The sequence below is a fragment of the Leucoraja erinacea genome, chromosome 12, assembly GCF_028641065.1.
Source record: "Leucoraja erinacea ecotype New England chromosome 12, Leri_hhj_1, whole genome shotgun sequence".
NCBI classification, from domain to species: domain Eukaryota; kingdom Metazoa; phylum Chordata; class Chondrichthyes; order Rajiformes; family Rajidae; genus Leucoraja; species Leucoraja erinaceus.
Window position 1 is genome coordinate 50,683,718 of NC_073388.1, and position 12,917 is coordinate 50,696,634.

Here is a 12,917-nt window from a genome sequence, read left to right on the forward strand (position 1 = left end):
AAAAATCAAGTCTGCAATTTATCCCATCAGATAAAGCATAACAATAAGTTTAATTTGACACCTAATTCACTTTCATATCTCAAGTAATAAAAAAGTTATGGCCATTTTCATACTCGGAAATTAGCATCTTGTTCCCTATTGATTTTCTATGGACATAACAAAAAAGCTGTGATCGTGGACAGCCAAAAGCCCATAACCTTCTTAAAAATTAAGAGAACTGAATGAAATTTTCAGTTATCATAGATTGAAGCATTCTGAAACAAATATAAAATAATCTTACTTGGATGACCTGAAATTAAAGCATATAATTAGTTAGTTACCCAATTGTAGCTAATTTCAAACTTCAATTACTAGATCTAAACATCTATCCATTTCTTAATAAATGATTAATATTTTTAAATAGCCCATTTACATCATTTTATAGGCCAAATGGAAGGAATTTAGTGTTCATTTGCTGTAAATTAAAGTCAATTTAAATCAGCTTTCTAGTGGGTTCCTGTGAACGCGCTGGTTTAGAACGTTCACATTGCGCTGGATTTGTGCCCTCAAGTGCCCAGAAAAATACTGCGGGATATAAAGAGCCCAAAATGAACTACTCGCTATAGAAAACTTTATATACAGGGTTATATACAAGCCCTATTTAATGTAAAAATAAGGTACATACCTTTAATTGTTTGCTTTATAAAACCCTGGGGCTGCGAGAGGTTGCGGAGTGAGAGAGTGATTTTTAAACTACTATAAATATTATACAAGGCCATAAAAACTAATAATACCTTTTGCGACGGGGTCTTTCAGCGATTTTCCGTTAATGATTTACTAGGCTGAACATTTTCGATTGGAACAGCCTAGTAAAAATTGCGTTTTAAACCCGCCCCCTCTAAACAGCGTCAAAATCACACACACGGGGCTGGGGCAGATGCTCAGCCACGATTCAGGTAGGTTTTGTAACATACCTAGTAAAATTACAAACAGTACCGATCAGCTGGTGACCACTGTGGTGAATGTGGTGATAGCACCAGTCTTTGCTTCCTTTTTGTAATCGCATAATAACTACTCTCTCTGCACTGCCTCCTTTCCCTTCCCTGTGTCTTCCTCATTTCACTTACTGTAGCCACGAGCCCCAGCCGTGGGTTAAACCTCTGTTCTCATCACCAGGCGGCTGCTCGACACCAGTGCTTGTACTTGGTGGAGGTTCACATCAATCAGTTCCTCCAGGTGGGTGGTAACCCACAGTGGCTGCAGGGGCTGGACTGCATACCCCAGAGGCTGAGAAACCTGAACGAGATCAACAAGATCCTGGCACACCGACCCTGGCTCATCACCAAGCAACACATTGAGGTGAGCTTCATCCATGGATCCCCTACCCTATACACAGCGTCATCACTTCATAAGGTTCATTTATTGTCACATACACCAATTGGTGTCGTGAAATTTCACTGGCCAGGTCAGTCATACAATTTAAAAAAAGCAACATACTCAAAAAACACATTTTAACATAAACATCCATCACAGTGACTCCTACACATTCCTCACTGTGATGGAAGGCGAAATAAAGTTCAAGTCCTTCCCTTTTTGTTCTTCCTTGGTCAGGGGCCTCGAGCCCCCCCATTGACGGGACGGTCTTGAGTCCCGTAGCTGGCGGCGTTCTGGCCCTCCGCGTCGAGGCGTTCAGCTACCCCGCATCGGAGGGATGTCAGTTCCCCCCGTGCCGGGCGATCAAACCTCACGTTGGGGCTGGACGAATCTCTTCGGCGCCCCCTATCACTTGGATGCAACGTCAGATGTTTTGGATCCAACACGATCATAAACTTTGTAATTCCAGTGAAACTCATTCGCTATTTTTGTATCTCAGATGTAAATGTGCTCTGTTCTAATAAAAACATCTAGCCTGTTTCTGCCACTGCGGCCTCTTTGACGGAATGAACCATTTGATCCGATACACTCGGCTCACCGCTACATTCACCATCTCCTTCCTCACTGTCCGTGTCCTTTGCACCCGTGTAGGACCTGCTGAAGATCGGAGAGCACTGTTGGTCGCTGGCAGAGCTGGTGCACGGGGTTGTGCTTTTGGCTCACTACCACTCGCTGGCGAGTTTTGTTTTTGGCTGCGGGATAAGTGCTGAGGGAGGACATGAAGGTGGTCACATCCTGCGACCCTCCTCGATTAACAACCAGTGTTCCGGCGACACCACCAACGGCAATGGCAACATCCCGGACCCCTCCCTGGTGCACCGCAGGAGAAGGGTAAGCAGGGCCACTGGGGTAGGTGTGGAGAGAGTCGGGGCAGCCCTGGGCAACTGTGAGGAGATTCATTGCTGGTTAAGAAATGCTGGCGGAGACACAGGTTCAGAAACAATCCAACATTCTATGGGTGGATACAAAATGCTGGAGTAACTCAGCGGGTCAGGCAGCATCTCTGGAGAGAAGGAATAGGTGACGTTTTGGGTCGAGATCCTTCTTCGGACCCAGTCTGAAGAAGGGTCTCAACACGAAACGTCACCCATGCCTTCTCTCCAGAGATGCTGCCTGTCACGCTGAGTTACTCCAGCCTTTTGAGTCTATCTTTGGCTTAAACCAGCATCTGCAGTTCCTTCATGCATGTTTTATGGGTGGAGTTAGATGAACATCACATGAATGCTACCAGCCTAACTTGATGGGACCAACTTTCTGACCTTTTCTGTTATACCCTTTCAAGACATGGGTTTGCTCTGAGTGGTGCTTGCATGTGCAGCTTTAGCAAGGTAGCAGCAATCACAAACTTTCCCCCGTCTTCTGAGAGCGCTCGCTGACTGCTGCGGAATTTCATTTCCCTCTGGCACCTCATCCAAGCGGTCGGTCTCTGATCATCCCAAGAGGAGCTGGACAGTTGGGTGTCCAGTCCTGAATTTGTCCAACATCCAGGCTCAGATACCATACAGCACCAGTCACTGCCCTGCAATCGGCCTGCATTTCGATCGCTTTAACTTAATGCCGGAGGACTGTTGCAACGTTGGACCATGAATCTAATCATGATGGGTATTAACCATGAACCTAACTTGCCTTTCCTGGTCTCTGGCCAAGCTTTTGAGGGAATCTATTTTGTTCTGGTTCTAATTGTGCGCTAATCTAGTCTTGACTTGCTTGAATTGAATCTACTGCATAGATTCTACATTGAGCATAAATATGGGCTTGCGGGTTCAATATTTTGTGTCTGGGCTCTGGACGCTGAGCCTTGCATGCTTGGAATGGGTTGTTGTGTGAGGGGGCCAGTGGAAGCAGTGGCGCTGCATTGTCAGGGTGGTACAGAAGGGAGGCTGTGTTGTGAATCCTGAGCCGGTGGCTGGCCGAGCGGGAGGATGATCCTTGCGGCCCAAGTGACTCTCTTTCCTTTCCTCCCAGTCAGTGGATTATTCCAGTGATTCCGAATGTTTGGTGGACAGGATGCAGAAATTCCAAGCGGGGAAGGAGAACGAGGAGGAGATGCCGAGGGAAGAGATGTGGATTGGATCTGAGACGGAGAAAGACACCAGCCCACCACCGGTGACTCGGGGTAAGTTTGGTCCCAGAATCAGTGCTCTGTCTGGTTCCTCTTTACCAATCTGGCGCACAATTTTGTTTCTTTTTGTTTGTTTCTTTTCATACTTTTATCTTGAGCAGATTACCGATCTTTCAACAGTCGCTTCCTTTGCTGCCTTTTAAACAAAATGCAGATAATTGTGATATTTATTTAACTCCTCTATCCTTAACCTTGCCCCTTGCTAGTTTCCCTTCTCTGGAGTTGCATTGTGTTTAGTTTAGTTTACTTTAGTTTAGATATACAGGCCATTCGACCCACCGAGTCCACATCGACCAACGATCCCCGCACACTAACACTATCCAACACACACTAGGGACAATTTACAATTACACCAAGCCAATTAGCCTATAAACCTGAGGTAGACAAAAATGCTGGAGAAACTCAGCGGGTGAGGCAGCATCTATGGAGCGAAGGAAATAGGCAACGTTTCGGGTCGAGACCCTTCTTCAGACCTATAAACCTGTACGACTTTGGAGTGTGGGAGGAAACCGGAGACCCTGGAGAAAACCCACGCAGGTCACAGGGAGAACGTACAAACTCCGTACAGACAGTATTGAACCCTGGTCTCTGGCGCTGTAAGGCAGCATCTCTAACGCTGCACCACCTGATGGTGGTTTCGAACTCTCTACCAGGATGCTGAGCTGTATTGGCGCAGCTGGTAGAGTTGCCCGGGACAGGAGACCTAGGTCCGTTACCTTGGCTGCTGTCTGTGTGGAGTTTGCACCTTCTCTCTGTCACTGCATGGGTTTTCCCCGGGTGCTCTGGTTTACCTCCCACATCCCAAAGACGTGCGGGTTTGTACGTTAATTGGCCTGTGGAAATTGTCCCTCGGGTGTAGGGAGCAAACGAGAAAAAGGAATAACATGAAACCAGTGAGAATGGGTGATCGATGGTTGGCATGGACTCGGTGAGCCAAAGGGTTTGTTTTCATGCTGTATCTCTAAACTAAAGTAGACTTGTGAGGCCAACATATTTGGCCACAATGGAAAAACTACTGGAGTGGAGTGGGAAGTATGTCTGTGCTCCATTCTACAGTGCCTGTGGAATGGCCGTCTAGGTAATCTTTTCACAGCTGTACCAAAGGGAAGTCCAAGGGAGGGCCATCACTGGTGGCCAAATGATCAACATGTACATAGCACAGGAACAGGCTCTTTAGACCACAATGCCAAACACCATGGCAAGCTGACCATTGCCATTCATATCCATCCTATTCTATGATATCCATGTGTCTATCTAAAAGCGCCTTTAACACCACCATCAAATCTGTCCCAACACCAACCCTGGCAGTGTGTTCCAGACATCCACCATCCTCTGTGTAAGACAAGCTACCACGCAAAATGCAAATATAAAAGAAAACCAAGTTCCCTTGAACAGTGGACCAGTGCAGGATAAAGATTTTGCCTTTGTGGGAGCTACTTAATCTTCTCTCTCTAACACCTTACACTTTGCTTGCACAGCTCCTGAAGATAAGCCTGCCCCAACTCCTGACTTGTCCTGTTACGTAGAAGACCCCGAGTTTGGTTATCCCGAATTTTCCCGAAGAAGTGGCGAGCAGCTTCCTGTTTTCCGAGCTCAGGTAAAATGTTGTGAGTGGAATCTTCAGCACTGGCCACGTATGCCTGGACTCCTGTGTGATATTGCAGCTTTGGAAATCCATATGTGAACGATGGTCTAATGGCATTGTGGTTGAGTTACTGAACTAACTATCTAGAGGCTTGCAATGATGATCCAGAGACTCGTTCAAATCCATCATGATAACTGGGACTTTCATATTTAGATAAGTTAACGAAGTTCTAGAATTCTAATATTATTTTAAAGTTGCTTTTTAATCCATTCTACTGTTATTATAAAGTTGCTGGCCTATCACTGATATTCCATTGTGAAATAAATTTGCCATTCATATCTTTTTGCCCAAAACACGACTCTTGGTCCATAGCAACATGGACAACTCCAAGCTTCTTCCGTGGAGTAGCGGTAGAGTTGCTGCCTTACAGCGCCAGAGACCCGAGTTCGATCCTGACTACGGGTGCTGTCTGTACGTAGTCTGTACGTTCTCCCCGTGACCTGCGTGGGTTTTCTCTGAGATCTTCCGTTTCCTCCCACGCTCCAAAGATGTACAGGTTTGTAGGTTAATTGGCTTGGTGTAAATGTAAAATTGTCCCTAGTGTGTGTAGGATGGTGTTGCTGGGCGGAGATCGCTGTTGAGTGTGGACTCGGTGGGCCGAAGGGCCTGTTTTCGCACTGTATCTCTAAACTATCCAATAAGTTCAAGGAGTGTTAAAAGTTGCTCTGTACAGAGCATGGAGGAACTTCAGAAGGAGGTGTTGGTGTTCACCTGTGGCCCAAACGGAGAACATCTAATTTAAGCTGATTTAAATACAGTCCACTCTAGACTTGAAACTCGCACGGATATTCAAAGTAAGCAATGAGTAGTAAAAGCTGTGCACTGAGTTTGACACCGTCAATTCCCTGAAACCTGGGCCATCGCCCATTTGCTGTTCCCTTTCACAGGCAACTAGAGCCGGCATTCGAACTCTACTGTAGACACTAGAAACTGCAGATGCTGGTTTACAGAAAAAGACCTAAAGCGCTGGAGTAACCTAGCGGGGCCAGGCAGCATCTCTGGAGAACATGGATAGGTGACACTTCCCCTGCCTGTCACGCTGAGTTACTCTAGCATTTGTGACTTTTGGCAGGCTTGCTGTTGGGCTGTAAAGTGGTTACAGAGTTAACATTGAAAAGGCCACTCTTGTAACATGGTTGGTGACCAAGCCCTGTCAACATCTGTATCATAAAAGGAACAATCCAGCATTGTAATCTTGCAGTTGCCATGGAATACAAAGTTGATGTGAACCCTGGGGGTACCTACTTCAGTCTGAGGCTTATTTACTACTGATAGGTACATAGTGGCCTCCATGATAAATCATGCCTCATGCCTATGCACGATGAGGATGGTGTAGATGTCAAGTTGTGGGCAGATTTCTATACTGAAGATGGTCCATTGAGATAGCAATGAAAAGCTGCCACTTTCCTTCAGCTTGTCCGATGCCCCAGCTCGGCCAAGTGTCTGTCTGCTGTTGCTATAAAGTTGCTGTTTCTCCTTCAGGATTATTCCTGGGAAGACCATGGCTTCTCGCTGGTGAACCGCCTGTATTCGGACATCGGCCACCTCCTCGATGAGAAGTTCCGCACTGTGTACAGTTTGAAGAATGGCACCATGGCCAAACAACGAGGCTGTGACTTCTCCGTGCTGAAGAGAGGCATTTGGAACTACATCCATTGCATGTTTGGCATTAGGTAAGCTTGACCGCCATTCATACTTTTAACTAAACCGGATGGTGATCTCGAAACTTGAAAACATACAGAACAGGCAAAAGCAAAGAAGTAATTAATTCTCCCACAGTCACAGAGTGATACTTCAGCCCAACTTGACCACACCGGCCAACATGTCCCGGCTACACTAGTCCCTTCTGCTGCCGTTTGGTCCGTATCCCTCCAAACCTGTCCTATCCATGTACCTGTAACTGCTTCTTAAATGTTGGGATAGTCTCTGCCTCAACTACCTCCTCTGGCAGCTTGTTCCATACACCCACCACCCTTTGTATGACTTAATTACCCCTCAGATTCCTATTAAATCTCTTCCCCTTCACCTTGAACCTATGTCCTCTGGTCCCCGATTCACCTACTATGGATAAGAGACTCTGTGCATTTACCCGTTCTATTCCTCTCATGATTTTATATCCCTCTATAAGATCCCCCCCCCCCCCCTCCCCCCCTCATCCCCCTGCGCTCCAGGGAATAGAGTCCCAGCCTACTCAACCTCTCCCTGTAGCTCACACCCTCTAGTCCTGGCAACATCCTTGTAAATCTTCTCTGTACCATTTGAAGCTTGACAACATCTCTCCTATAACACGGTGCCCAGAACTGAACACAATACTCTAAATGTGGCCTCACCAGCGTCTTGTACAACAGCAACATGACATCTCAACTTCTACACTCAATACACTGACTGATGATCTGATATGTGAGGCAGAACAGGTCCTTTTCCAAATCCATAAAGCAACATTGTATTGTTTCTCTCATTAAATCAGGGTGAGGTAAATGTTTTGTCCCGCTGGAATAGATTTAGGGAGTTGGGCTCTTTCTGTGATTCATCTGTGACTTTTATTTTGAATGAGTTCAGTTGCGGGGAATATTGCTGAGTGATTATCAAGGTTGGGAGTTCTGTTCCTCTCAAGTCAAGGACAGCTGTTGTCCCATAGTTATCTTGCCCTGCTCACCAACGCAGGAAGGACTCACACCAGGGTCTTTGTAATCAGCATGTGGGGAGTGATTTTAACCTCATGACATCATGGTGCATATGTCGATGTTTAAAAGCTGCTGCTGGTAGTGGAAGAGGCGACTTTGTCAACAGAGCATACACGTTACATCCCCACATTAGACGGGATGTGCTGAGAGAAACTAGTCTGCATCACAAAAGGATTCTTTCACATTTTGTGCTTTTTTTTCTTACTTTGATTCTGTAAGAACAAATTTTTATTCTGTATCTCAAATTTGTGGTAGTGAGTTGCGAATCCCATAAGCGAGCATTCCGATACCCAGCCTGCTGTACAGAGGGAGTAGAGTGCAATGTAAACGAAACTGCTTTCAATGATGTGTATAAACTCCCTAGCAGATGCATTGTGGAATGGTGATGGTGATGGTGTCTTTCTCTCTTCAATGTGCCAGGTACGATGATTATGACTATGGTGAAGTGAATCATTTCCTGGAGCGGAATCTCAAGGTTTACTTGAAGACTGTGACTTGCTATCCAGAAAAAACAAAATCTCAAATGTTTGAGAGGTACTGGAGACAGTTTAAATACTCAGAAAAGGTGAGTGCTCGACCAGAATGGCAGTGGCATCAAAACCCAACTGAGGCACTGTCATTAGCTAGTTTAGTTCAGAGATACAGCTCGGAAACAGGCCCTTCGGCCCACCGAGTCCGCACTGACCAGCGATCCACGCACGTTAACACTACCCTACACACACTAGGAGCAATTTACATTTACACCAAGCCAATTAACTTACAAACCTGTACGTCTTTGGAGTGTGGGAGGAAACCGAAGCACCCGGGGAAAACCCACGCAGGTCATGGGGAGAATGTACAAACTTCGTACAGACAGCACCCGTAGTCAGGATTGCACCCGGGTCTCTGGCACTGTAACCGCTGCAAGGCACCAACTCTATCTTTACACCACTAGTACAGGGCCCTAGTGAGACCACACCTGGAGTATTGGGTGCAGTTTTGGTCCCCTAATTTGAGGAAGGACATTCTTGCCATTGAGGGAGTGCAGCGTAGGTTTACAAGGTTAATTCCCGGGATGGCGGGACTGTCATATGCTGAGAGAATTGAGCAGCTGGGCTTGTACACTCCATAGTTTAGAAGGATGAGAGGAGTTCTCATTGAAACATATAAGATTGTTAAGGGTTTGGACACGCTAGAGGCAGGAAACATGTTCCCGATGTTGGGGGAGTCCAGAACCAGGGGTCACAGTTTACGAATAAGGAGTAAGCCATTTAGAACGGAGACGAGGAAACACTTTTTCTCACAGAGAGTTAAGTCTGTGGAATTCTCTGCCTCAGAGGGCGGTGGAGGCCGGTTCTCTGGATACTTTCAAGAGAGAGCTAGTTAGGGCTCTTAAAGATTGTGGAGTTGGGGGATATGGGGTGAAGGCAGGAACGGGGTACTTATTGGGGATGATCAGCCATGATCACATTGAATGGCGGTGCTGGCTCGAAGGGCCGAATGGCCTACTCCTGCACCTACTGTCTATTGTCTATTGCCACCATGTCACCCAATAGCTAGTTTATTTATTATTATATGTATAGCAATACAGTGAAATGCTTGTTCTGCATGCTCTCCAGTTAAATCAGACTATACATGAGTGCCATAGATTCTCTTCTGGAACAGCATGCAGAGAGTCGCCATATTCTGGCACCATCTTGCAAATTCCAAGTCTCTAAAAAGTCTGATCTTGGCCCAAAGGGATCGGCAGTTTCTTATTTTCTTACTTTAAGGCCCGGTGTCCTGAAGGCGGTGTCAGTGAAGGAGGGGTAGGCCTGGCCCAGCGCGATGCTGTCGGCTCCTTCCACCGCTGCTCCATCCACTTGCTCGCCCACTGCTGTAGGGCCTCCTGTGGCCGCCTCCGCCAACACCACCACCCGAGACCACCGCAAACCCACCAGCGGCCACCCCTCCGCTTCCCAGCACCAAGGTTGCCATGTACCACTTCGAAATCCAATGAGAATGGCCCCACAAATAACTATTAATACCTCCTTAACGTTGCTGCATACTGTTGAGGCGCATTATTAGTGAGGCCTGGATAGGGTGGATGTGGAGAGGATGTTTCCACTAGCGGGAGAGTCTAGGGCCAGAGGCCGTGGCCTCAGAATAAAAGCACGTTCTTTTAGGAAGGAGATGAGGAGGAATTTCTTTAGTCAGAGGGTGGTGAATCTGTGGAATTCATTGCCACAGAAGGCTGTGGAGGCCAAATCATTGGGTATTTCTAGGGCAGATTGACAGATTCTTGATTAGTACGGGTGTCAGGGGTTATGAGGAGGAGGCTGGAGAATGGGGTTGAGAGAGAGAGATAGATGAGCCATGATTGAATGGTGGCGTAGACTTGATGGGCTGAATGGCCTAATTCTGCTCCTATCACTTATGAACTATGTATATGAGGGGATACAACCAGGCGAGTTCTTATTTACACCTGCCTCTCCCTTCTTGTGTTTCAGGTCCGTGTGAATCTGTTGGTCCTGGAAGCTCGGATGCAGGCAGAGCTGCTCTATGCACTGCATGCAATAACCCACTACATGATCTCTTAGACCATCATAAAGAAGGATCTCCTTACCTGCGGGGAACTTTACAAAAAAAAAAAACTAGAGCCTGGACATAAGCTTAAAGACTTGAACGTCTTCTTGGATGGAGGCATTGCAAGGCAGCTGGAACTATGTTGCAGTGTCTGCAACAGTTAATGTGCAATTATTGACAATGACACAATCAAGCATTGTGGACTGACTGTATGTACAGAGAGTGATGTTACTTCACAAAAGTGTTTCATGCCTCAACACCAAGTATTTACTTGAGAGTCTTCAACCTCTCTACGTTTTCAAAAGGCTGTGGCATCAGTAGCTTGCGTGACCACCATCAAGCGCATCGAACATTTTCAAGCCTTGGATGTTGGGACGGATGAGCCCCTTTTTTTTGGAAAAGAAAGACTTATTTTTGCTATGAATAGTAATAACAGATAATATGTTTGACAAGTGTTGAGTCTGTTTCATATTGGAATGGCGTTTCCAGATCCTTGCCATATTACTTTTGGTTTTATGACTTATCCAAAGCCTTTGTGTGTTTGGGTGTGTGTGTGTGTGTGTGCGTGTGTGAGAGAGAGAGGGGTGGGTGTGTGGGAGGGGGCAGAGGTTAACTGTGCCAATGAGCTGTGAATTTAGTAAACCTTGGGTGACTGAACAGGGGAAGGAAGGAAGAGTAGTGAGCCAGTGGGGCAGAACATTTCTTGAGCTTGTCCAAAAACAAAACGCACTAATAAATGAAAGGTGAATTTTCTTCCCTGCCCGAGTTAGTGGTGACAGAAGGAAGCACTGCCATAATGCGGTGTGCCAATTGAGCATGGTTGACTTTCTTAATCCTACTGAACAGTCAATGACAGGATCCATATTGTTGGCCAATGTTAAAATGGATGCGGAATCTAAATCAACGCAGGTCAACATCAACGGTTGGAAGTTGATCGTCAATCTAGTAGCATCCAAGCCTTCCAATATTTGGGGGTAATTTTGAGCCTCCTTACCCGAGGCTCTGTTGCAAGTTGCATGTGCGATTGGATGGTTGGCAGGCACTGCATGCTTGTGCTTTTTTTCCGTTTTAAAATAAAAAGCACCTCTTCAGATCTCGGACGTGTCTTTGGACACGGAATGAGTGTGGAAGCCACTGGATAGACCCTGCAACCGTAACTGGAGTTGGATCTCTGTTGAACTGTGTTTTTATTTATTGTTTTTAACATTCTATTTCCGTGACAGTGTTACACGACAGGAAGGAGAAAGAAATGGGAAATTAAAAAACAAAAAAAAAGATGACCCTACATTGAAAAGTGTATAATTGGCTTGTACAACAATGTCACCTGTAGCTGGTGCTCACCATGCATGTAATATGGTCATGGCCACCACAACCTAAAGAAGGACAAACCCATCATTTTCTATTGATTGTTGGATAATGAAACATGGAGGCTGTCTACGTCTTGTAGGAGTTCTCCTAGTCTTGAACTACAATTTGGACTAGACTCCAACAAGCCTGGCTTTGCAGCTTGTTACCATGCAACCAACCACACCCCTCCCCAATTTAAAAAAAAAAGAAAAAAAATAGTTGGTGCTGGTCTATCACTAGGTATAATGAGTATAAAAATACTAAAATAATACTTTCTTCCTTCTAGCGGTATAAATGTGACTGTAAAAATTGGTTTTTAATTTTTTTTAAAAGGAATATAAGTAATGGACACCATTTTGGAACAAATGGTCCTGTAGCTAATGATACATGAATCGAGAGTCTTGTGTGATCACGATCTGGATCATCACCTCCATCGTGATTAGAATCTTTTTTTTAAACGTGATGTGTTCTAATTGTGCAATACATTTACATGGGGATTATCGGTTTAACGATCGACTCGTTCCAAAATGGAGTAGCATCAATCTCATGAGCCTCATGTCTGTCTGTCCATGGGGTTTTCTGTTTTTCATGGATACTCTTACAATCCAAGAATAAGGAAAGATTCTGAGCTATTGCAACACATCTGTCGCTGCTGTTGTTGTCTTTGATGTAACTTGGGAGTTTCAAAGCTCTGCAGTAGCATTTTATTTGCACCAAAATAAAAAAAAAATAACATTTTTTGAAAATGTGAGGAGAACAAGTGGTCTGTAATGAAATCATCTCCGGCTCTGCTGAATTCTGAGTGCAAAAGTGAATGGTTTCCCTTTTTATTCACCCTCATGCATTCTCTTCTCAAGGACTGAATTGTGACTAGGTGATCGATGGTAGGTTTGGACTCGATGGACCGAATGGCCTGATTTCCATGCTGTATCTATCTACTAAGCTAAGACACTACAACGCCTATAATTCAGTCAAAAAGACTAAATATCTCATTCAAGCATGCATTACAACAGGAATTGATTTAAAACACTCAATTGGAAAGAGGAAGCCAAGTTGGTTATGTACCTCGACATAGTGACTAGAGACCAAGTGAAACACCACAGTCAATTTGTTCCACAACAGATTTATAATTTGGCACATCCTGGTCCAGCACAGTAATACA

General features: G+C 45.4%; 1 protein-coding gene across 1 annotated transcript in view; it reads left to right on the forward strand.

Moving 5' to 3' along the window:
* The window catches only part of LOC129702359 (sestrin-1-like), a 56,467-nt gene extending 43,966 nt beyond the window's left edge, over positions 1–12,501 (forward strand). The window contains exons 3-9 of the mRNA XM_055644126.1: positions 1,156–1,338; positions 2,005–2,244; positions 3,379–3,529; positions 5,014–5,132; positions 6,663–6,853; positions 8,285–8,429; positions 10,333–12,501. Of these exons, the coding sequence (XP_055500101.1) occupies positions 1,156–1,338; positions 2,005–2,244; positions 3,379–3,529; positions 5,014–5,132; positions 6,663–6,853; positions 8,285–8,429; positions 10,333–10,422 (1,119 nt within the window). The 3' untranslated portion in view covers positions 10,423–12,501. The remainder of the gene's footprint in view (positions 1–1,155; positions 1,339–2,004; positions 2,245–3,378; positions 3,530–5,013; positions 5,133–6,662; positions 6,854–8,284; positions 8,430–10,332) is intronic.
* The last annotated feature ends 416 nt before the right edge of the window (positions 12,502–12,917 follow it).